Source organism: Eptesicus fuscus, chromosome 9 (assembly GCF_027574615.1).
Source record: "Eptesicus fuscus isolate TK198812 chromosome 9, DD_ASM_mEF_20220401, whole genome shotgun sequence".
In the NCBI taxonomy this organism is placed as follows: domain Eukaryota; kingdom Metazoa; phylum Chordata; class Mammalia; order Chiroptera; family Vespertilionidae; genus Eptesicus; species Eptesicus fuscus.
Genome location: NC_072481.1, coordinates 54,534,631 through 54,559,701, shown reverse-complemented (window position 1 = coordinate 54,559,701; position 25,071 = coordinate 54,534,631). Strand labels below are relative to the sequence as shown.

Genomic DNA, 25,071 nt, shown 5'->3' with positions numbered 1-25,071 from the left:
CTGAAAGGAATTTGGAACATAGATGAAATCTGAGTTGTTGTAATCACATCCAGGTTGAAGTGGTCTAGGGAAAAAAAAAATTAAGGACAAACCAACAATTAGAAAACTCACAAAGGTGAGCACAGTTCTCTGGAAGACAAAAGAAAACTGGGAGTAGAGTCAAGAAAGTGAAATTAAGAGAATTCACGAAAAGACTCATGAAGAATCTATATCTATAAAAGCCTAATATGCAAAGTGTCCCCTTGAGAGTTTGACCGACCAGGAGTTCCATAGCTCGCTATGACGTGCACTGACCACCAGGGGGTAGCATGGAACGAAGGAAGGCCCCAGCCGGCAGCCGGCAGCTGCTAGTAACCCTACCCGTGCATGAATTTTTGGAACTGGGCCTCTAGTATTAAATACAGTGGAAAGGTCACAGGAGATGAAACTGAAAAGTGACCATTGGATTTGACATTTGTTAATTTACCATTAAGTTGCAACAGTATGTGAAAAGTGATGGTTTCGCCATGGAGTGACCAAATATAAAACAAATGAGTTGAACTCACCTTGAAGGACATACGTTTTGTAATATTAAACATACCATTAACCTGAATTAGATAAAATGTTAAGTTTAATGTATTTTCATCATTTCCTAGATGGCTTGGAGACTTAAGTTCAGGAGCCAAGAGGTTCACCATTCCTATCACCAAACTCTACACAAATTCTGTCATTTTGTCATACATAGTTGACCCTTGAACAAGGGTTTGAAATATGCAGGTCCTTATATGTGGTTTGTGTTGGGTGTTTTTAAATAAATACTAGCCATGTGTTTTCTCTTCCTTATGATTTTTGGTTTGTTTTTAATCCTCCTTGAGGATATTTTTCCATTGATATTTTAGAGTGTGGAAGAGAAAGGGAAAGGCAGGGAGAAATATCAATGTGAGAGAAACACATCCATTGGTTGCCTCCTGCACGCTCCCTATGACCAGGGCCCCAGGGGGGAGGAGCCCGCAACTGAGGTACATGCTCTTGACAGGAATCGAACCCAGGACCCTACAGTCCACAGGCCAATCCTCTACCCAATGAGCCAAACCGGCTAGGGCTGATTTTCTTAATAACATTTTTTTCCCTCTAGCTTACTTAATTGTATGAATACAGTATTAATACATATAAGCAAACAAAATACATGTTAATTTACTGCTTGTATTATTGGTGGTAAGGCTTTCCAGTCAACTGAAGGTTATTATTATAAGTTTTGGGGGAGTCAGAAGTTAGACAGGGATTTTCTCGATTGGGCGGGGTTGGTGACCCTAACACCCCCACACACTTAACACTGTTCGTTCAATGGTCAACTGTACTTTGGTGGGGGGTTGGCGGTTAGGGGAAGGAGGGTCATTATACCAGACATTTCAGTCTTCCTCGGAACTTAGCCATCCTCCATCACAGCCTTGCAATAAAACCAGTTTGGACTGTCAGCCTGTTAATCACTCTGACCATCAAATTTCCAGAGCACCCCGTTCTCCTCCTCCAACCAAACCACTACTGAAATGTCTGTGCTAACCACCAACCACCGCTCCCGGAACCTCCAGGGGCTGCCGGCCCCTATACCCAGGGGAATTCCCCCAACCTCTCCTTGCCTCGAGCGCCGCGGGGAGCCGGCAGGGCGGTGGGCACAGGACCGGGGAGGCTGCTGCTGCTGCTCCGGTCGCCCGCGGCCCCGGACGTGCCCCAAGGGGTGGAGGCAGAGGCCTTGGCTGAAGGGAGGCTCTGAGGGGTCTCCTGGAGTCCGAAATTGTAGCGGGGCCCTTGTGACCAAGGCTCCGTGGATGACTGGGAAGCCGCAGGGACTGAAGGCGAGGTGGATGAGATCTCCGGCCTCAGCATCCTCACACTCCGCAGGCACCGGGAGATTTCGGAAAGGCCCCTCGCCCACGGACAGAAGCAACGTGGCCGTGGCCGAGGGACGGAAGCGACGCAGGAAAAGGCGGGAGGGCAGCGCGCAGGCGCAGAGCCACACCGCGCAGGCGCAGAGAAGCAGGCGCACAGGACTCCAGCTTTCCACACCCGCACATCTTTCCCGCATCAGCGCCTAAGAAAGTACTCACAGTGGTTTCCAATCCCATCACCTCCCACAGGATTTGGTTATGAGCTTAATTTGAAGTACAGCCCTCCTCAACCTGCAGGTTATCACTTGAACAGAATTTATGGGTCACCAATGACCATTAATTTGTCTCATTCTTCACGTCGCACCCTATTTCCCTCACCCCAAGGCATAATTTAATATTTCCCACATACTCCCAAACACACTAGCTTCTTTAAAATATGATTTTATTTTAGAGAGGAAGGTAAGGTAAACATTGATGAGAGAACTATCAATTGGCTGTCTCCTGCACGCCCCCTACTGGGCATGGAGCCCCAAAGCCAGGCATATGTCCTGACCAGGAATCAAACCTGTGACCTGTTGGTACATAGGTCAATGCCCAACTGAGGCACACCAGCCAGGGCCACACTAGCTTTATTTTAATGCTCGCATTTTATAGTACATCTCGAACATTGGTCTTGTGGCTAAATACAGGAAAAAGCCTGTTACCCTTCAACCATTAAGGAATAGGAACCAGGCAAACAATGGATCTCTCTTGGGAGATTTAAAAACAGCTCCCAATCTCAATTTCTACTACTGTGTTTTCACACAGGTAATTTGGGAACAGATTACAAAATTTCAAACTATGGCTTCAACAAACAACCTTTGGGAAATTAAGTTCTGTATCTGTTCAGTTTTCATGAATATGGAAAGTATAGTACCAGTTTCATAGAAATGATAGGATTGAAAAAAAAAGTAAAATACTTTGGATACCATTAGACATTCACTTAAAACATTATTGAATTCATGCAATTAACTAGTAAATTAGATATTCACAGCATAGTTCACCCATATGCAGTGACCAGAGACATCAAAACTCCTTCAAAAATACCATTTAAATAAGATGTTCCATCCAGTGACCTCTAAGCGTTCAGAAAGACTAGCAATTATAAAAATGCTATTGGACACTCAAAAGAATCTAACGTGAGCACCTATATGCAAGATGTTAAAATTGACACTGATCAATGTGTTAAGTAAACCATCACTACTCATGTGGAAAACTACTCCTAAAATGACTAGTACACAAAATATTGCAACATGTTTTAACAAATTTCAACTTCAACCTCAAGAAAAATGTTCCTAGTATGCTCTCCCTCCTGGGAGCAGGCCTGCCTTTCACCTCCCAACCCCGGCACATCACTTTGACTTTCCTCACTTCTAAGCGCTAGGGGCCCTTTGCATCTATAACTTGTTTCCGAAGTCCATTTCTTCTATAAATTTACTTCTACTTCTATAATCTTACAAATGTTCTTAAAAAAAAGAATAATGTTCATAGAAATACTTTATTTTCACCAAGAATGCAAAACAGGGAATATAGTCTATCTGAAAACACATATACAAAAATATGTGGTAACCATCTCCTGTCTCCTTATGGGGGGGGGGGGGGCAACAACCCTTTGGTAGTCAGTAGCTGGCATTCTGACATAAAATTGTAAGAATTAGCATATAGTGTAGCCCAGATTTCAATCATATTCTAAGATGGTGAACTGTAATTGACCGAAATTACTGTGACCAATTCAGAATAACCATAAGCCTATTAAATAACTCCCAAATTTCAAGTTCATTTCACTTTGTACATCTTTTAATTCATGTGGGGTATATCCATTTTTATCAGTTAACAATTTCATTGACATAGACCAATTTACATGAACTATCATTACATAACATGGAGGAAGCACATGGGGAAAATCAAGTCAAATACAAGACTTCATTAACTAGAGTTCTTAAACTGAAGATTACAATTAGGGAAATTTAAATACATTGAAGTATAAACAAAATATCGTATTAAGAATGACAGCATTCTATAAGAAAATCAAAAGCTGAAGATAGGCCTTTATTTTACAATATGTATACTTACATAATTTATTAAAATTACCACAACTCATATACAAAATATTAACATAGTAATTTTTAAGTATGACAAGCACTTCAAATTCAGAAATTTTAGGATGACAAAATTATACTAAGCAACTTTGCAACAATGAATCTAGCTCACTAGTTCAGGCTGAACATTCATTCTCCGAAGTACTTCTTCAGGCATGCAAAAAACAGGATTAACAGGTTTAATTTGTTCTTCTCCCAAAAGTGCCAATCCAGCAATTCCAAATAAAGTATGAAAAGGATCTACCTATTAAAAAAATGAGAATTCAGATTATTACAAAATGAGAACTTATAAAAACCCTGCTTCTGAACGATGGTTATATTGGAGCCCACTGTATTTTCTCTACTTGAATATATGCTTCAAGTTCTCTTAATAAAAATGGCTTTAAATTGTGTTGTTAACCATACACTATTTTGGAAATGTCATGAGAAATTTCTGCAAACTTGTTTTACTATTCTTTGCAGTCTCAAAAATTACCAAAAAAAGCACACTGCTTTCAAAGCAACACTAGGAAATAATATCCATTTCTAAGTCTGGAATAGCTTAGAACCATACAAGTAATGGAAAACACTGAAATGTAATTGTAACATGAATATGTCAGAAATGTACTTGCCATATCTCCTGGCCTGTCTGCAAATCCTCCAGTTTCCTCATCTTGACATGCTAAGATGAAACTGCGCAGTTTCTCTCGATCAATCCAATGAAGCCTTCCTATTATCTTTAGGGAAGCCAGCACCCACCATGAATAGCATACATCTGGTAACTAGGGGGGGAAAAAAAGCCACAAAGTTGCCACAATTTTATTCTCGTCCACTTAGGTTGGGATGGGGAGGAATCAAGGACTATACTGACATGCAGTATTTGAAATGCTGAAATTCATAAACACAACTGCTTAGAATAAAGATAATCACTGGAAAAGACCAAACACTCCAACCCATAGAAAGGCATGCTATGTGTTTCAGTACTTTGTGAAAAAAATCCCATCTACTTTTACTTCTTCTGCAATGAATGCTAACTCAGCCCCCCTTACCCAAATAGTTGGTAGTAAGGCTCATGAAATCTATGATGATGGATATTGCATATTCCCAAGTAGAGCATTTTCAACAAGTACTCCCCAGTTAGCTATAGATCTGCTAAAAAAATCACTTGAAGCCTGGCCCCTCAAAATACCAGCCAGTGTGGCTCAGTGGTTGAGCCTATGAACCAGGTCATGGTTTGATTCCAGGTCAGGACACATGGGCTCAATACCCAATGGGTCACAAGCAGGAGACGGCCAGTAAATGATTCTCTCTCATCACTGATGTTTCTATCTCCCTTTCCCTTCCTCTCTGAAATCAATAAAAATAAAAAATAAAAAAAGATGTAGAAGACTCCACCTGAGGCTGAATATAATCTTCAATAAGATCCTTGGGTAATTCATAGTCACATGATGGCCAGAGGGGAAGGGAAGCAAAAGAAGGAAAAAATGGGGGCACCTATAATAGCCAACAATAAAGAAAAACACTGTCCTATATTGTTAAAATGCTGGTTTCTGTCAACTGCCACCCCTAATTGTTGAAAGTTGCCCAGGTTTTCCATAGGACCTTAAGTAGAAACCACCTATGGTTATTTCCCTATCCCACTCACTCCCAACTTATTAGAAATATCAAGCAAACAAAAGTGATAAAAGAAGCACTATGCACCTATATTTTTAGGGTTAGGTCCTAGCAAATTATAGCTCGAGTCAAATCTAGACTACCACCAAAGAATAGTTTTTTACATGTGTAGTTTTAAAAATGTTTAACAGAAAAATCATATGAAGCACAAATGTACCCATAATTTTACTGCAACAAAGCCATGTCTGTAATCTTACTGTCTATGGAAGCACTTGCTCTTCAGGGCAGCAACAAGACCATAAACTACAAAGCTGAAAATATTTACTATCTGGCGCTTAAAGACCCAATTTAGAGCTTAATGTGTGTGACCTAAACAAAACTGGACTTAAGAAAAATTAATTCCCTTCTGCTAAATCCAAGTGTCAAAAATTAAAGTTTTGGTTTCTTTTTTGGGAGGGGAAGATAATAAAAATATTAAATAAAAAGTTTTAACAATTAAAAAAAATATCTCTTTGATTTGGCTAATCCATTGTCCCTTCACACCCATAAATCAACATGGATATTTCTATATTAGATGAATGTGTTCACTTAACAGTAGTCTAGCTCCCAGACATACACTATTTAATTCATGAATTATTCCCTGGTATATACCCAGAAATTAAAAGGTTTGAAGAATTGTATGAGAAGGCACCATGCACATCTTTTCTTCAAAAGTGTATTTTAGATACAGAGGAACCTATGCATATTACTAAGTGAAAGAAGCAATTCTGAAAATGCTACATCTATATAATGCCAACTATTTGAATTCTGGAAAAAGCAAAACTAAAGATAGTAAAAAGATCAGTGTTTTCCAGGGTTTTGGGGGAGGACAGAGGGGTGAATAGGTAAAGCACAGGGAATTTTAGGATGGTGACACTATTCTGTATCATACCGTAAAGGTGGATACAGGATATTATGTATTTTTCAAAAGCTATAGAACTGTACAATACAAAGAGTGAACCTGTATGTAAACTATGGACTTTATCAAATAACGTATCAATATTGGTTCATTAATTTAACAATGTACCACACTGAAATAAGTCTTATTTTTTCAAGGCTTAACTCTCCACCTGTATTATTTTTTTAAAATAAAATTTATTGGGAGGACATTGGTTAATAAGATTATATAGGTTTCAAACATGCATTTCTATGATACATGATGTGCATATTTTAATGCCCATCACCCACCACCATATATTTAACCCCCTTATCCTTTACTACCCACCCCTCTGAACTCCCTTCCCTCTGGTAACCACCAGTGTATCATTTAAATGGACATCAGGTTTAATAAGCATTTCAATCCTAGCTTACTTTTGCCAAGGGCCTTTTTTTTTCATGGTACAACAGAAAAATTATAATGGAAGGAAGATAAAAAGCTAACTATCAATTTACAAGAGCAATATTAAAAAAGTTAAGATAAAACAGCACTCACTAAAGTTACAAAGCTATTAGAACACAATGTATCTTATGAAACAATACCTTCTCTGGCCTTCCATTCAGTCCACCTGAAGGTAACTGTCGTTCACAAAGCCACCACCCAAGTAAATCAGAATTTACTTGGTGCAATTGATTAGTAATAGCCAGGAATCCTGTGCAACAATAGATCTAAAATTACAGACATAAAGTACAGGTGTATAATAATCTGCAATAAGTGATGAAAACTACTCAATTTTATGTCTAAAAATGTACTGACAATTGAACAGTTAGAATGGTAAACATGGAAATATCACATAATTATTTGAAAAAAAATCTAAGCATACTATTACCAGGATCCAATTTTGCAAAGAAATACTATTGTCAAAATTCTCTATGACTAAGGTACTATTTTATTTCACAACTGTTTTTATGTATACCATGTTCTCTGGCACAAGCAGCAAATATAGGAACAAACTGCTTTCAATTATTTAGTTAAAAACTGATGGAGCCCAGGCCAGGTAGCTCAGTTGGTTAGAGCATCGGAATCTGGATATGCCCAGATTTGGGGTTCAATCAATCCCTGGACAGGGCACATAACATAAAAGAATCAACCAATGAATGCAAATCGGTTTCTCTCTCTCCCTTCCCCTTTCTCAATATTAATATAGATATATATAAGTAAATACTAATGGAAAATCAAAATGTATTTTTGGTGATTACAAACCTACTTATGTTTGACTGGGTCAGAGTGTTTCACCAACAGGTGAATGTATATAAAGCAAACTATTTTTTAAAAAAAGGGCCTTCCTTAATCAGCAATTAATCAACTATAATGTAACATCCCACATTATATTACCTTTGGTCAAATTAACTTCATTCATATTTAACAAACACTAAAATTGCTATTAACATATTTTAATCTGCATTAGTGAATTACCTGCCCAGCATGGGACTCGGAACCTGGCCTACAACCAAATCCACCATCAAAGTTCATACATGATAAAACAAATTCAATTGCCTTTTCCACATTAATAGCATCCAGCTTCCCCTATAAAGAAACAAGAAACAATACCTATTAAATTCCAGAGTAACCCTGGACACTAAGTAATTCCAATACAATAGTCATAACTTACCAATAGAGCCAAAGTTGCCACAGCACAAAAAGAGAATCTTGTATCAATTTCTCCTAAAAAATAAAAGGAATCAAACCAAAACTTAATTGTTACTAAAGGCTTCTGGGTCATAACATACACAAGTTATTCTGTACAATTACTATAGTTAAAACTTAAAATTTACTTGTAGGTCTCCAGAAGGAAAGCTAAATCTAAAGCGAAATCATTTTACTTCTAAGAAAACTAAGATCTAGAAAAATATAGCAAATTATCTTGAGTTGTTTACACAGCACCCAGAGAGAGAAGGTAACTAACAGAGCCAAAAAGACTAGTCAGTTTCTAATAATGAACTTACCCTATTACATAAGTAGATTTTCACATCCCATGAAGCAGCTGGTCTCTCCGGCCTGCACTGTATTCAGCCCTGAAGTAGAGATTATCTAAATTTATCAAGTAAAATACTATTCCCTCCCTCCACTCAAATTCGAAGTAAATTTGTAAAGTTTTTATTATCTTTCCATTGCCAGTTTTTTAAGAACTTTACAAACCCACCAAATATTGGGGGAAAAAATTTCACCTACCTTATCTTTTAGACTGACCCCCTCTGTTCCAGTGCTCCTGTAGGCTGATATAACTAGCACAGTGCATGCTGGAACTTCCAGCAGACTATTAACTCCAGTTAGACCAGCTGCTTAGTGGGACCTGAAAAGATGAAAAACTTTTAAAAAAAACCTCTTATAAAAATATGCAGCAAAGCTTATTACAATAAACACCAAAACATTTTAAGATTGGTATTTTTGGTAGCATGAATTAAAATGACATTACCCCAAATATCTCCAGCAAAAGAACCATCTTCTTTCTGTAGACTCTGAACATATTCCACAACTTTATTTACATCAATAACATTAATACTATCATACAGAGTAAGAATCTGTAACAAAAAAAAGTTAAATACATCTTTAACCCTAGTTGATTCTAATGTTCTTCTTCAACTACCTTTTAAGTCAAGCAAGCATGTCCTTTTGTCTAGGCATTTATAAACTTTTCTCAAACATGCAAACTATCTTCTATGCAATAAAATTATAGGTATTAACAAATCCAAACTTCTAAATGCATTTTTCTACATATACATTGTAACTTAAAAGTTTAACTCTTAAATTGTCTAACTTATGTAGACTTTAAGCCCTTATTTATGGGAATCTTCAGTATCAAAATTAAAACATTTAATTCCACCTTGTGATTTTCAAATATTTACATACACTAAACATTTTACCATCCAAGGTCTCAGTGTAATTTTAGAATTTACATCAACTTTGAATTCAGCTAATACATGCCATCACATCATTGACCTTGTTAAAAATACTTCATTTGCAAAACTTAGGGTTAATTTTTTTACATACTCATTTTATCACTTTCATGGTTTCCAATTCCCCACTCAGGTAAGAGCATACACTACCAAGATTGCCAAACACTATCAGTATTTACCTGGACAGCACTCAGAGTGTACAGAAGATGAGGATCATGTCCAATACTAGCACTTATTCCACCACACTCGTGTTGACATGACTTAATAAATGCCAGAATTTCTTCTCTATTCATGCGATTTAGTTGTCCCATGAGATCCATTACAGTCAGACCCCAATAGACGCCACTCATTCTCAAGTACTCAGACATACAGTACTCCTAAAATACACAATTACTTTAATGTGTCAGTTTGAATTCATGCTGGGTCAGAAAACAAACATTTAATCCTATCAATGAGTTTAAATGTGTGGCTCTCAAATTTGGGGGACAGAAGTTCCACTATCTGAGAAGCATAATAAACTCACTGTGACTGACCATTCAAATAGAGCTTTAACTCTTCCAGGAGCCAACCGGAAGTGTAAATGAGAAGACATACTTTTTTTTTTTAAGTTCGGGGAGAACATTTCTTTCAGAGTACCTACATTGTATTTAACGACTCCATAATTACATGGTAATGGGAACGTATTACTTAAATCAAGAATTTATCAATACTAGGTATTTTCCATGATAATCCAGCTGTTGAGACACTAAAGGGATAAATATTTACTTTCAGGTGAGTTGCTCACTACTTTATTCAAAGACTGTCCCAGAGAAAAATTAACTCAAGGTAAAAGTTTTTCAAGGTCTCAGCGTAATTCTAGAGCTAGTGCTATTACACATCAGCTGTAAATTCAGATAATACATGCCAAAACATCATTGACCTTGAAAGTATTTACCTCAATTACAAAAGTAGAAATTCATTCTGTACCTCAAACCTCTTATAATGGGCCATAAATACTGACCCACACTGACTGTTCATGGAGAATAGTACTCTTTGAAACTTTCAACATAAAACCATACATACATAATCATCTTTCTTTGAGCCATAGGATGCGATATAATCTGCATGCTTCTCCAATAAGAGGGTGTCAGGTGCATCTGACTTGATGGTAACATCCTTCTGTGGTGTGCCCTTTCAAAATAAAAGTAGTGATTTCACAAACGTTTATCTTTTCATATCTGACCCCACAGCACATTCGATACACATCTGACCTTCAAGCCCTTGTAATGATTCAGGTATTTTTCAGGTCTCAGAGTAATTCTAGAGCTAAAGTAGTCGTAATCAACTTTAGATTCAGAATACATGCCGGCTCATCATAGACCCAAAAAAATTACCTGTATTTATTGCTTATCTTTCCCTTAAAGAGTAAAATAAACACCACGGAGTATCAACGCTCACAAATTCAGGACAAGTTATGGTTTACATGTGGCAATAAGCAAGCGGATGCATTAACATACCTAACTAGACAATAACTTGCAATTAACCTAGAAACTCGGTTTCAAAGCTCTTTCTACACACCCAAATTATTCCATTGCTTAAGCAAGCAGTCCCTTTAGCCCCACGCTCTCCAGCTTTGGTCAGTTTCTGAATTTGTAACAAGCCCCCAGGTGACGAGGACGGTCTAATTCTCCCCATTATGTAGACCTTCGTGACTGACGCTGAATTGTATTCATTTTTAAGTAAGTCATGACGATTACTAAAAAGAAATTAGTAAACTTCTTTTAAATTCCATTTAAAATTTACCACCATACCAGTCACGATTCTAAAGACTGAGCCACTAAATACATCTGTGTAGAGAAGGAAAAAAGTAGCGCCTTCTTGGTCTGGTTTTGTGGGATTAAAAAAATCGGGCCTTTGAATCCCGAGGCCCGCCCGACAGGAGGGAGCCTGGATAAAATACAGGCGGCAACTGCGCCCGCGAGGTCTGCAGGAAACGCGGAAGTAATATTTCAGCCTTTCTGAGCTCTCAAGAAACCTTCCAAGGCCCGTGGCTTCACCTAACCATTCTCCAATACTTGCTAAGCCACACTATAGTCACTGAGCGGCGAAATATTAGGCTGTGCGGCCTCCTCCCCGACCCGGCTGGACTGCAGCGCACAGCGCAGCCACACTCACCATGTCTGTGCGCGAAAAGAGAACGGAGCCAGGTCGAGGGTGTATTTAGTAGGCGTGCGCATGCGCAGAAGCAGCCCTCAGGTCCCCTCCGCCGCCCCACATAGTTGACTAAGCTCCCGCCTGTTCCATTGGCTACCCTAGGACCCCACCGACTGCTTATAGCTGTCTTTGCTGCCTGTGCTCAAAGGCTTTGCCCTCCCTCCCTCCTGTTTACTAATCTCATGATCCTACCTTTGGTCTAAAGTAGTTTTAAGTAATACTATCTCAATTACTTTTTAAAAAAACTCTTCCCCCCCCCCCAATTGACCTCTCTCCCGCACCCCCGCCTCCACCTCCCGCTGGCTCTTTGAACACTGAAGATCTGAAATGACTAGTGATTCGAGTTCCTGCAAGTAGTGTTCATTGTTTGCAGTGACTATTAATGAGATGTTCCAGTCCCCCTCCAATTTGCCTTGTCCATTCTGGGTCCAGCTCCCCACTTCTTCAGGAAGTGCTAATAGCAGAAGTATTTGGAAATTACTTCAGAAAAAGGAAACATCCCTGTGCCTTTTAAGAGCTTTCCACAGAATTCGTATTTGTTGTGCTTTCTTAGGTCTACTATTTAAGCATTTTTGAGCACGCATTCAAAAAAAAAAAAAAATTGGCACTCACTCCCATTAAACTGCATTGCATTTGTTAGGGGCAGAAATATAATATTGGGGACTGGCTATTCGTTATAAGAAATAAAATAAGAACTATTAATCATGCGCTTGTTAACCATGATTGTTTTCTGATTAAAGAAAGCACATTCCAACCTGGCTGGGAGTTGTATGCCCTGGGACATGGCAGCTAACATTGGCATGCAGTCCATCCTCCTGTCCTGAGAACTGCCTATCACCACGGAAAGATTTACAACCTTGTGGCTGAAACAATCTAGTCCTGGAGGCACCTGTTCTTTACAACCCGCAGCCCCTATTATATTACCTGTAATCTAGTCCCACAGCATGCAGAGGTACCTGCCTTCTATGACCACCTCCCTCCTTCCACCCCAGTCCACATGACTTGTAACCTGTGATGATTATCCTGTGCCTACTTTCCCATACCTGTAATTCCTACTTTCCCACATAATCTTTGTACTTCTACTCAATATAAGCAGCTGGCTTATAGTAGGCATCCAGAGCATATTTTTGTGGATGACCTGCAGCTCTCCCATACTGCTGGCATTATTGAAATAAATGCTCATATATGATTCAACCATGTCTCGGCTTAGTTGGCTCAAGTAGTGACAGGCAGCCCAGAGGCCTTGGTTGTCAGTTTACACATTCAGTAGCGATTTGGTGAAGGGCTCTGCACAATGACATCCATAATTGAGAATGTTGAATCAACGATGATAGCTTTCATTGTTTCTCCCTCTAATTTTGTTGATATTTCCATTTATAGTTTGAGGTTCCATTATTAAATGCATGCAAGTTTATAGTTATCTGTTTCTGGTGATTTCAGCCTTTTGTCATTAAATCAGATGTGGGAGGAGTAACCAAGGTTAAGGGGATAGTGGTCAGATCTACTTGGCAAAGCAATGTTTAAAGTAAGAATAATACAAGCATCAGATCCAAAGAGTAAGATTAAGATTGAGTCAATAATTGCTGAAGGAATGAATAATAAGCCGCAGTTCCTATTTTATAAATTTATTCAAAAAATATGTATTGGATGCCAAATATTAATCTAGGTTCTGGGAAACAATGGTGAACAAAATGGAAACATTTTTAGGTGTACCAGACCGAAGGGGGCCGTTTGCCGGTGCTCCTCAAAGCCCAATAAGACATGAACAAGAGTTTGCAGCCAAGAAAGTAAAGATTGATTCAGGTGCCATACCTGAAGTCCCAGGTAGCTCATACTCAAATACCTGGCTCCCTGATGGCTTCTAGAGGATAGGTTATAAAGGGGAACCAATTATTAATCATGGTGACTAAGGGAGTTAGAGACAGGGTCCTGGTCTCTACTGATTGGTCAGCCCTAGGGTGGTGGTGGGGTAGTTGATCACTGCATCGGGTCCTGAGGTCAACCATGGCATTACTGAGTCTGGTTTCACAAGCATGTGGTCAGTCACTGGGGTTGTTCTGGAGCTGAAACTCAACTGAGGCCTAGATGTTTTCTCTAGTTTAACCAGTTTCTCTGTGGTCAACAAACCCGAGGCTTTATTCCTAAGACTACTGGATGCTGACCAGAACCTCATTGGCTTAATGATTAAGCAAGGGAAAGGGAGGGAGGTGAGTTAGGGTACTATGTGAGGCCAGTTCAAGTCAAAGGAAAAAAAGGGGTGGGGAGCATATTAAAGAAAATAAGGTTTCTGTGTGTTACTACATAGAGAGCATATGTTCTAGCAATTCTTGTAATAAATTCAACAATTCTATTTCTAATATACTTGCCTGGGTATGAACTTGTGGCAGAATGGTAAGAACCTGGGGAAATTCCTGGGCAAGTGGAATAGAGAAACTGAGACAAGAAAATTAAACAAAGCCAAATAGTTTGGGCAGCTTGCAGCCAAGTTGTGAATTGAAAGACTTTATCTTCTCCAGCCAAGAACACTTGAGAGGAAGTGGTTAATATCTCTCCTCCTTAACCAAAAAATACATAGCTTAAATCACCTTGGAACTGCTAAGGCAGGAGGAGAAAAGGGGAAAGGAAAAAGAGGAAATTTATCTCACACACTATACAAAGAAGTCAGCTGCCTTAAGATTTGCCATACAAGACATCTGGTGTTTGTACAAGCATCCTAAAATAAGCCACAACAATGTAGCCCAGGACTTTGAAACCTAATCTGCTACCCAAGATATCTGACAGAGGAACCTTGAAACCTATAGGGAAAAGGGGAATAAAATCCCTTGAATCCCCACTGGGCATGTGCTCAGATTAGCTGGGTGGTCCACTTTTGCTATATGCTAAGTGTATTTTTAATACATTTGCTTGCTTTGCTTCAACACTGCTGTCACTTGTCTGAAAGCTTTCTTAGGAGACTGACAAGAACTGAGGAGGGGACAGCTCTCCCTCTCCAACTAAGGGGGCTGTACCATAACAAAGTAACTTATGTGCAAGAATATTAAGCTGCAGCTTTTGCAAAAGCAAAAGATTACAAATATTTTCATTAACCATCGAGGGCTATATAAACTATGGTATATTCATTATGCAGCCATTAAAAAGAATGAGGAAGCTCTGCATACATTGCTTTGGGAAGATCTCCAAAATAAATTAATTGAAAACAAGCCGAAACCGGTTTGGCTCAGTGGATAGAGCGTCGCCCTGCGGACTGAAGGGTCCCGGGTTCGATTCCGGTCAAGGGCATGTACATTGGTTGCGGGCACATCCCCGGTAGGGGGTGTGCAGGAGGCAGCTGGTAGATGTTTCTCTCTCATCGATATTTCTAGCTCTCTATCCCTCTCTCTTCCTCTCTGTAAAAAATCAATAAAATATATTTAAAAAAAATAATTGAAAACAAAACCAGAAAGTGCTAAACTACATATAGTATGCTGCTATTTGTGTGGGAAACAAAGGAAAACATATATGGATATACTTGCGCATGCACAGGATTACTAAAAGTAGTTGCCTACAGAAGGAGAAATGGCTGGCTGGGAACAGGATTTAAGGAAGGCTGACCTTTCATGGAATATTCTGGTACTTTTGAAACATGGTATGTTTTTGCCCCTTCAAAAAGTAAAAATGTTCCCCCTGCCAAAGAAAGATAACTATAAAACACACACACAATATTGATTAAAAACAAATTCATCTCCACCTTAAGACCTACACTGACCAATATAACCACATGGGGCTCTTGAAATGTGGCCAATCTGAATTGAGGTATGTTTTAAGTATAAAATACACACCCCTATTTCAAAGACTTAGTAGTAAAAATAGTACAAAATATATCATTAACAATTTAAAAGTATTGATTGTTTAAATGATATTTTGGATATATTAGGTTAAATTCTTAAAATTAACTTCATCTGTTGCTATTTATTCTCTTAATGTGTCTGTATGTGAAGAACCCTAATCAGTTAAGAATTTAATGTCCACTGAGAAGGAGAACAGTTCTTTGAGATCTGGACCCATAAGTTTACTTTTAGCCAATGGATGAAATTGTAGAAATAATAAGTCCTCAATGTCTCTGTATAGCTATAATATGTCTATAATTACACATCTATAAAATACTTTCCTACTTTTGAACAGTATCTATACTAATAAAAGGGTATTATGCTAACTAGGGCAGATGTCTTCCAGATGACCTTCCAATGTCCTTCTGGACAAAGCTGCAGTGGCTGCAAGGGCTGAGGCTCAGGCCGGCAGTGGCAGCAGCAGTGGGGTAATGGGGGCAGCGCCTTCCCCTGGTCTGCCAGGTCGCCTCTTGCAGAGGGAGACCAGACTGTGGCTTAGGCTGGGGGCTGAGGCAGAGGTAGTTAGGGGCGATCAGGCCAGCAGGGGAGCAAGTTAGGGTCGATCAGGCTGGCAGGGGGGTGAGGTAGGGGCAATTAGGCCAGCAGGCAGAAGGATTAGGGTGATCAGGCAGGCAGGCAGGCAAGCAGTTAGGAGCCAGCAGTCCCAGATTGTGAGAGGGATGTCCGACTGCCGGTTTAGGCCCAATCTCTGTGGTATCCCAGATTGGAGAGGGTGCAGGTCAGGCTGAGGGACACCCCCCCTGTGCATGAATTTTGTGCACTGGGTCTCTAGTAAATTAATAAGTTTAAGTTTATATACATTGCTTCTTATTTTTATATGCTAGTAGAGCCCAGTGCATGAAATCAATGCCCTCGGGGGTGGGGGTTGCGTCCCTCAGCCTGGCCTGCACTCTCTCGCAGTCCAGAAGCCCTCGGGGGATGTCAGCTGACAGCTTAGGCCGGCTCCCCACAGGAGAGACTGCTGGCTTCTAACTGCTTCTGCCTGCCAGCCAGATTGCTCCTAACCACTCCGCTGCCTGCCTGATTGATGCCTAACTGCTCCCCTGTCGGCCCAATCGCCCCCAACTGCACTCTCCTGCCAGCCTGGTCACCCCCAACTGCCCTCCCCTGCCAGCCTGGTTGCCCCGAAGTGCCCTTCCCTGCGGGCAAGGTCACCCCCAACTGCCCTCCCCTGCTGGCCATCTTGTGGTGGCCATCTTGTGATGATGTGAGGGCATCGTGCGAGGGCATGAGGACCATCTAGGCTTTTATTAGTTTAGATGAAATAAGTTACACTTTTGGGTCAAGTTAATAATATGCTCCTTTTGCCACTTTAAGGTGTAAATGGATACATATAGCTGTATAAACTTTTGTTGATATTTATGAGCTTTGCTGCACTGCTAAAGTGTTTATGTGTGTCAATGACCTGCCTCCCAGCTTTCTCTGTGAAACAGAAGTTAGCTTCTTTGACTGTCATAGTAATAATGATGATCATATAACTATAATAGGAACAATGGTGATTGAGAAATACAACTATGTGTGGGTTTTTATTTTTCTGCAGAAAGAGTATATTTTCGTTTCAAAGTATCGGTGTTCTAGAATATTAAAATACATAGTGAAGGTCAAAACTTTAGGAAAGTGGTTTTTATTTCCCTTCTGTGTAATACCTGAGTCTGAAAAGACACTGGACTTATGTGCTATAGGTTGGGCAACATTAACTCTTTTAAGGGGCTTGCTTGCTTAGTTTACAGTAGTGATTTTCAATCTTTTCCATCTCATGTCACACATGAACTAATTACTAAAATTTTGATTCATTCACACTGGACAGCTATTGCTGTGTGGGCTGTTGTCATTTTTTTATTTTTTATTTTACAAACTAAGGAAAGGAGGTCAGTGCCCCTGACTAAATAGTCAGATATTGTATGTCTTAAAAATTCTTGAGGAACACCACTGTACTACGGCACACTAGTTGAAGATTGTTGGTTTACTGATTAACCCCTTCACCAACAATGTAAAAAGTTAATTTTTACCTTTGCCTAGATAGCAGAGATTTTGTCTTACCAGAATAATTTTTCTGAGCTCTCAACATTGACTTTTTCATATCTTTAATTAATTTTTTTTAAAAAGGAACAAAGTTTCCTCATTTGCTAAATATCTAAAGCCCCTTATAATCATGTTTCATTCTTCTGTGTTTATTTATTTTACATTTAATTAAATAGGTAACCAAGTGTTCTTTCTCAGGCACCTTTAATCCTATCTTACTCAAGATATCAGATCATCTTTGCCATCTCTTTTGATTTTTCCTTTCCATGGTCAAATTTTGAATTTAGACAAATTAAATTTCAGGATATATTTTACACCTAAATGTATCCTTGAAATCTTCTGCGGCCCCTTGTAAAATCACAAAAACTATTCTTTCACTTTATGAAAAAGAAAGATAACAAAAATAATTGCATGTTTCCCATGTGTTATATCTTTATATCTTTAAATTATCAACATTATTCTGGGAGCCACATGGGTAAATCAGATTGACTCAGCCTTCCTTAGTTTGCATTTGTATAGGTAAATATGCCCCAAATTGTGTACTTCACAAGGAGATCTTGGAGATTTGTCAATGTTCTATTTCCCTCAGGGTAAATAATGCTTATGTTCTTATGAAATTGTATACACTATGCTGCAACAGATATTTTAATTCCCTTCCAATCTAACATTATTGGATATAGTAATAACTACAACCATCAGTCTTGATCATTGCAATGAACTCAATGTTTGTGTTCCCCCAAAATCCGTATGTTGAAATCCTAATCCCCAATGTGATGATATTAGGAAGAGGGGCCTTTGAGATGTAATTGACTCGTGAGGGTGAAGTCCTTATGAATGGGAGTAGTGCCCTTATAACAGGGATGCCAGTGAGCTCCCTCACCTTATTTCTGCCATGTGAGGATACAAGAAGTTAGCAATATGCAACACAGGAGAGGGCCGGCACCTTGATCTTGCACTTCCTAGTCTCTAGAACTGTGAGAAATAAATGTTTGTTGTTCGAGCCACTTGGTCTATGGTATGGTTACAGCAGCCTGAACTAGGGCAATTATCTACAGATAGTCTCTGTTTGACTCTGACACAAGCTAGAAGGCTATGCTGTAAACTACAGCCCAAAGTTTATGCATTCAGGGCCAGTCTCAGAGACACATGGAAAGGATCAGGTGTTTTGAACTATTGATAGATAACTTTATCGGAACCTCTTGGGTACAGACTTCCAAGAGGTTCAGACAAATATCACACTACTAGAGGCCCGGTGCACAAAATTTGTGTATGGGGTGGGGAGAGGGAGAAGGGGTGTTCCTCAGCCCAGCCTGCACCCTCTCCAATCTGGGACCCCTCGAGGGATGTCCAACTGCCCTCTCACAATCCAGAACTGCTGGCTCCCAACTGCTCACCTGCCTGACTGCCTGATTACCTTCTAAACACTCCCCTGCCAGCCTGATCGATGCCTAACTGCTCTCCTGCCGGCCTGATTGCCCCTAACTGCCTTCCCCTGCTGGCCTGGTCATCCCTAACTGTCCTCCCCTGCAGGCCTGCTCACCCCCAACTGCCCTCCCCTGCAGGGCTGATCTCCCCCAACTGCCCTCCCCTGTAAGCCTGGTCCCCCTAACTGCCCTTCCCTACAGGCCTGGTTGCACCCAACTTCCCTCCCCTGCTGGCCCGGTCACCCCTAGCTGCCCTCCCCTCCTGGCCATCTTGTGGCAGCCATGTTGTGTCCACATGGGGTTGGCCATCTTGTGTATTGGAGTGATGGTCAATTTGCATATTACCTCTTTATTATATAGGATTATATAGGATATCAGTGACTGAGTCAGGGTTTCTAGGACTCTTTAGTCTGAAAGTGGTTGGCTTCTTAAAAGCAGTTCACTGATTCAAGAACAATTACAGAGGACTGAATGAACCAATGAGTGAAATTTAATCATGGTTACTTGTTTGGAATATTGTTCTGCCGTGGTAATGTTCTATTTTTAGGGATATGTGAGGAAGCCCTTTTTAATTCTTGCCTATCTCTAGACTTCAATTTGGTGGGCTCTGCTTTTATCAACTGGAATTTTTTTTTTAAATAAATGATTTTTTTATTTTTTAGAATTTAGACTTTCTTTTTTTCCCCCTCTCTTTTTTTTAATTTAATAAATCTTTATTGTTCAGATTATTACAATTGTTTCTCTTTTTTCTCTCATAGCTCCCCTCCATCCAGTTTCCACCCCACCCTCTGCCCCCATCCTCATCCATAGGTGTACGATTTTTGTCTAGTCTCTTCCCGCACCCCCACACCCCTTTCCCCGCCCCCAAGAATTGTCAGTCCACTCCCTTTCTATGCCCCTGATTCTATTATATTCACCAGTTTATTCTGTTCATCAGATTCTTTTATTCACTTGAATTTTAGATTCACTTGTTGATAGATATGTATTTGTTGTTCATAATTTTTATCTTTACCTTTTTCTTCTTCTTCTTCCTCTTCTTAAAGAATACCTTTCAGCATTTCATATAATACTGGTTTGGTGGTGATGAACTCCATCACCACCAGCTTTTTCTTATCTGTGAAGCTCTTTATCTGCCCCTCAATTCTGAATGATAGCTTTGCTGGGTAGAGTAATCTTGGTTGTAGGTTCTTGCTATTCATCACTTTGAACATTTCTTGCCACTCCTGTCTGGACAGTTGTATGGGTGCTCCCTTGTAGGTAATTAACTGTTTTTCTCTTGCTGCTTTTAAGATTCTCTCCTTGTCTTTTGCTCTTGACATTTTAATTATGATGTGGTCCTCTTTGGATTCCTTTTGTTTGGGGTTCTCTGCGCTTCCTGGACTTGTAAGTCTATTTCTTTCACCAGGTGGGGGAAGTTTTCGGTCATTATTTCTTCAAATAGGTTTTCAATATCTTGCTTTCTCTCTTCTTCTGGTACCCCCATAATTCGGATGTTGTTATGCTTGAAGTTGTCCCAGAGGATCCTTACACTATCTTCATATTTTTTAATTCTTTTTTCTTTTTGCTTTTCTGGTTGAGTGTTTTTGCTTCTTTGTATTTCAAATCTTTGACTTGATTCTTGCGATCCTCTAGTCTGCTGTTGGATCTCTGTATAATATTTTTTATTTCAGTCAGTGTGTGCTTAATTTCTAGTTGGTCCTTTTTCATATCCTTGATGGTCTCGCTAAATTTATCAGCTTTTTCTAGAAAATTCTTGAAAAACCTTATAACCGTGGTTTTGAACTCTATATCCAGTAGTCTGCTTTCCTCCATTTCTTTCATTTGTGATCTGTTTCTTTGTGTCCGCATTTTGGCTGCTTCCCTGAGTTGATAGAGTGGCTTTGTATACTAGGTGTCCTATAGGGCCCAGTGGCTCAACCTCCCCAGTTACCTGAGGTGGACACTCTTGGTGCACCCCTTTGTGGGCTGGATGCACAGTCTTGTTGTAGTTAAGCCTTGATTGTTGTTGGTATCACTAGGAGGAATTGACCTCCAGGCCAATTGGCTGTGAGGATCAGGTGTGTCTTCACTGGGAGAACTTCTGTGCTGGAGACACCCTTATGAGACAAGACTTGCAAAAGCCTCTGTTCTCAGCTTGGATGGGGCGGAGTCTTGGGGCGGAGGAGACAGCATTGGTTTCCATCAGCCCTGCCCTAATAGGCCCCTTTGTCTCAGTGTCCAGTGGTAATCGCTGCAAGCACCTCTGAGAGAAAGCCGCCCTGGAGTTCCGCCCGCTGCCAGACAGTCCAGTTTCTCCCCGTATGAGTCTGGGTCCCCAGAGTCTCACCCAGAACTGGAGTTCAGAGCAGTTGGGAGCTTTTGTCTCCCTCCCTCTTGAGAAAGCCAGCTGCGTACTCAGTTGCCCGCCCTTTCCGCATGCGCACCTCGGTACCTCTTCCTTCCACAGTTCCTCTGAGTCTCAGTGTGCTTTTCTCTTTCCTGACAGTCCAGTTTCACCCTGTATGAGTCTGGGTCCCCAGAGTCTCACCCAGAACTGGAGTTCAACACCATCGGGAGCTTTTGTCTCCCTCCCGCTTGAGAAAGCCAGTCGCGTACTCAGTTAGTTGCCAGTCCTCTCCGTGTGCGCGTACCTCTGCCTCTTGAAGCTCCTCTGGGTCTTAGTGTGCTTTTCTCTTTCCTTCTAGTTGTAGAATTTCCACTCAGCCAGCCTTCCTGTGGTTCTGGATGATGTCTGTTTTGTCTTTTAGTTGTAGTTTTGAAATTGTTGTGCGAGGCAGCAGTTTAGGTGTTTACCTATGCTGCCATCTTGGTTTCTGCTTTTTTTCTTGAACAAATACATTTTGAAAAACTCCTGCCTCGGGCCTCACCACCTCAACCAGCCTTCAGGCACCTCGGTCTCTGTATTGGCCAGAAAGCGAGAGCTATGGTCGCAAACCCAGAACTTTCTACCTCAACCTTTCGACATTACTCTCCAGTAGAGGGGGTCTAAGGCAGCGTTCCCAGTTCTGCCTTTCGAAGAGGGAAAAAAACCTTAGGGCGGGGCTGCCTAGTGTCGACGGAATCTCAACTGGAATTTTAAAATGGTATCTGATTCTCACTGAGTCTCCACAATTCAGAAACATTCACTGGATCTCCTTACATTTCATGGCAATATTCAAAAGGAATTGGTACTCCTGTTTCCCAGGATATAATTGAAGAAATTGATTGTGTAACCAAGGCCAGACCTAATATGTCATTTCTGAAAATAAATCTCATTTAATCAGTTATGACTAGCCCACTAATAAACAAGTTGACTTTATATGTAGAATCAATGCCTATAAATTATCCCAGTAAATCAGAAATGGTATCTGGTTTACAGGGTTCCAGTTTTACAGGTAGGGTCCTTCTTGGCAAGCCAGGAACCTTAGTAAATTTTGGAGAAGCTGAGGAGAGAAATTCACCCAAATTCTTAGTTACTACTGGGGAAATCTGGTGGAAAGTTTCTTGGACTTGGTTTCCTAGCCCTTAGATAGCAAATTATGGAGGCTTTAAAAGTTCAATTGGAGTACTTTATGAAAACTTTTAGACAGAAGTTAATCCTGTCTCTGGATTTCAAAAGTTAATACAAGGCCTACATGGTTAATTTACACTCTTACTGTCTCTAGGTCAATAGTCAGGCCAAACCTGCCTTCTAGTTATCAAGAGTAATCTTGGCATAGTATTTATAATCAGAAGGAAGAGACTATCAAGGAACATTGTCAAAGACTAGTCAATGGATAAAAGAAATTACTGAATATCCTTTTAGTGAAGTGCTAGGTATGTCTAATGGATCCTCTGGATATTTTCTGAAGGGGTGTGTGCTTGTGACTGTCTTTCAATCGGCAGGCTGTTTTACAGCTCTGTTAAGTTAGATGTTAAATTGTAGAAAATGGAGAATAATGCAAATAAACCATGAACTACAACTGGTTTCTGCTCTGTAGAAAAGAGGACTCCTTTAGATTTTATTGCCCTATAGGTTATTAGCCACTCTTATATCTATTAGCAAATTCTTTTAAGCATTTCTAACTACTTTCAGGTCTGTTCTTCAAATTCTCCCTTTTACCAGTTCTAACATCTTATTAGTTTCTTCATTGAGTTCAATGAAATGTTTAACGTGTTAAACAACAAAAGCACTGTTGCCTATAAAATTTAATTGCTAATCTCCAAAGATCTTTTGTACTATTTGATAATAGTTAATGTACTCAAATTAATGGTTGTGAGCCATATAAACAGCTATTTTTATTTTATTTTATTTTTAATTCAGAGGAGTCTTGAAATAATCTCTTCGCCCTTTATGCAAATTGATGACTCTGGTAGATTCCTTAAGCATTCATTGAAATTTGCCGTATACTTACCAAATCTTTTATAAGATGATTTCTCTTCCAGGAACCATCAATTCACAGATATATGCAATTAACAATCATATTTACAGTTTATAATTCTACCTACCCTTCTGGCTTTTATAGCCCTAGACAGCTGATAAGTGGTGGAAAATCTAATCTACACTAATAAAAGAGAAACATGCAAATTACCGTCACTCCGCTATGCTACTAGCCAATTAGAGTGAGTTACCAAACATGCAAATTAACCTGAAAACATGGCAACAGCCCCACCGCCCCCTCCCACCCCACCGCTCCGGGCCTGTGAGGGTCAGAGAAGTTAGGTGTCAGTGCCTGAGGCTAGCTGCAGCCTGGGAGATGAAGAAGTCACCTGCCCCATGATCCAAGGCCACAGTCAGCATCAGAAGCCTCATGTCCCCCTGCCCCACGTCCTGGGGGAGACAGAGAAACGGGACCCCAGAGCCTGAGGCTGGGTGCGACCCAGGAGACGAAGAAGCCGCCTGCCCCATGATCCCAGGGCACATCCAGCCTGAGAAGTTGCCCACACTGCATCCCAGGGAAGACGGAGAAGCCGCCTGCCTGCAGTCCAGGTGCCAGCACCTGAGGCTGGCTACAACCTGGTAGACAGAGAAGCCACCCACCTTGTAGTCTCAGGCACCAGTACCTGAGGATGGCTGTGGCCTGGGAGATGGAGAAGCCACCCACCCTGCGGTCCCGGGCGCTAGCACTTGTGGCTGCAGCCCAGGCGAAGCCACCTGCCCACCATCCCCTGTGGCTGCAGCTGGCCTGGGTGCCTATGGCTGACCAGAGGGAGGGAAGCCTGGATCTGGGGTGCCTGTGGTCGGCTGGAGGAGGAAATCCTGGGTCCTGGATGTGGGGCAGAGGCAGAGGTGGTTAGGGGTAATCAAGCCAGCAGGGGAGCAGTTAGGGACAATCAGGCTGGCAGGCAGAAGAAGTTAGGGGCAATCAGGCAGGCAGGCGAGCGGTTAGGAGCCAGCAGTTCTAGATTGTGAGAGGGATGTCTGACTGCCGGTTATCCCCTGAGGGGTCCCAGATTGGAGCGGGTACAGGCCTGGCTGAGGGACACCCTTCCCCCTTCCCCCCCGTGCACAAATTTTGTGCACTGGGCCACTAGTATGTAAATATTAGATCTTATACTATTACTAGAAGCCTGATGCATGAAATCTATGCTAGGGGCTCGGCCCTTGCAGCCCGCCCACTGATCGTTCCAGAAGGTCGTTCCAGAAGGTTGTTCCACCATTCAGTCTAATTAGCATATTAGCTCTATATTATATAGGATGGGATCAAAGAAGCAGAGAAAGCTAGGCTACAGAACAAGAGAAAAAAAAAAAACACATGACAGTGAGGAGTTGTGAGGCAGAAAAATAGTATTTCATGGATTGCTAAAGAGACTTTGGGTTCTAGTGCCTTATTAAAACTGACTCCATCCCTGCCCTTTAGATCCACGAGGCACTTCAATATACAGTTGACCCTTGAACAACCTGGATTAAACAGCACTGGTCCCCTTGTATGTGGATTTTTTTTTCAATAAGTACATAATACTATAAATGTATTTTTTCTTCCTTACGATTTTCTTAATAACAGTTTCTTTTCTCTAGCACACTCTATTGTAAGAATACAAGATATAATACATATAATATACAAAATATGTGTTAATGGACTGTTTATGTTCTCAGTTCTTGGTAAGGCATCTGATA

The 25,071-nt window shown here is 40.6% G+C and overlaps 2 protein-coding genes and 3 non-coding genes across 5 annotated transcripts in view; all 5 read right to left on the bottom strand.

The window, feature by feature from the left end:
* The window catches only part of MSH4 (mutS homolog 4), a 61,219-nt gene extending 59,356 nt beyond the window's left edge, over positions 1-1,863 (bottom strand). Inside the window, exon 1 of the mRNA XM_008139443.3 lies at positions 1,629-1,863. Coding sequence (XP_008137665.3) covers positions 1,629-1,863 — 235 coding nt within the window. The remainder of the gene's footprint in view (positions 1-1,628) is intronic.
* Positions 1,864-3,679: 1,816 nt separating this feature from the next.
* On the bottom strand, positions 3,680-11,158 carry RABGGTB (Rab geranylgeranyltransferase subunit beta). The gene is made up of 9 exons (XM_028142443.2): positions 11,027-11,158; positions 10,532-10,639; positions 9,649-9,846; positions 8,989-9,094; positions 8,185-8,237; positions 7,989-8,099; positions 7,115-7,240; positions 4,615-4,764; positions 3,680-4,247 (listed from the first exon to the last, which is right to left on the bottom strand). Exons 1-9 carry the CDS (start codon positions 11,141-11,143, stop codon positions 4,107-4,109), a joined length of 1,110 nt encoding a protein of 369 aa, XP_027998244.2. The 5' UTR covers positions 11,144-11,158; the 3' UTR covers positions 3,680-4,106.
* On the bottom strand, positions 9,442-9,513 carry LOC114230824 (small nucleolar RNA SNORD45). Its single transcript, XR_003616799.1, has one exon. It is a non-coding gene; the product is annotated as a small nucleolar RNA SNORD45 (small nucleolar RNA).
* On the bottom strand, positions 10,308-10,389 carry LOC114230825 (small nucleolar RNA SNORD45). Its single transcript, XR_003616800.1, has one exon. It is a non-coding gene; the product is annotated as a small nucleolar RNA SNORD45 (small nucleolar RNA).
* Positions 10,752-10,830, bottom strand: LOC114230826 (small nucleolar RNA SNORD45). Its single transcript, XR_003616801.1, has one exon. It is a non-coding gene; the product is annotated as a small nucleolar RNA SNORD45 (small nucleolar RNA).
* Positions 11,159-25,071: the final 13,913 nt, after the last annotated feature.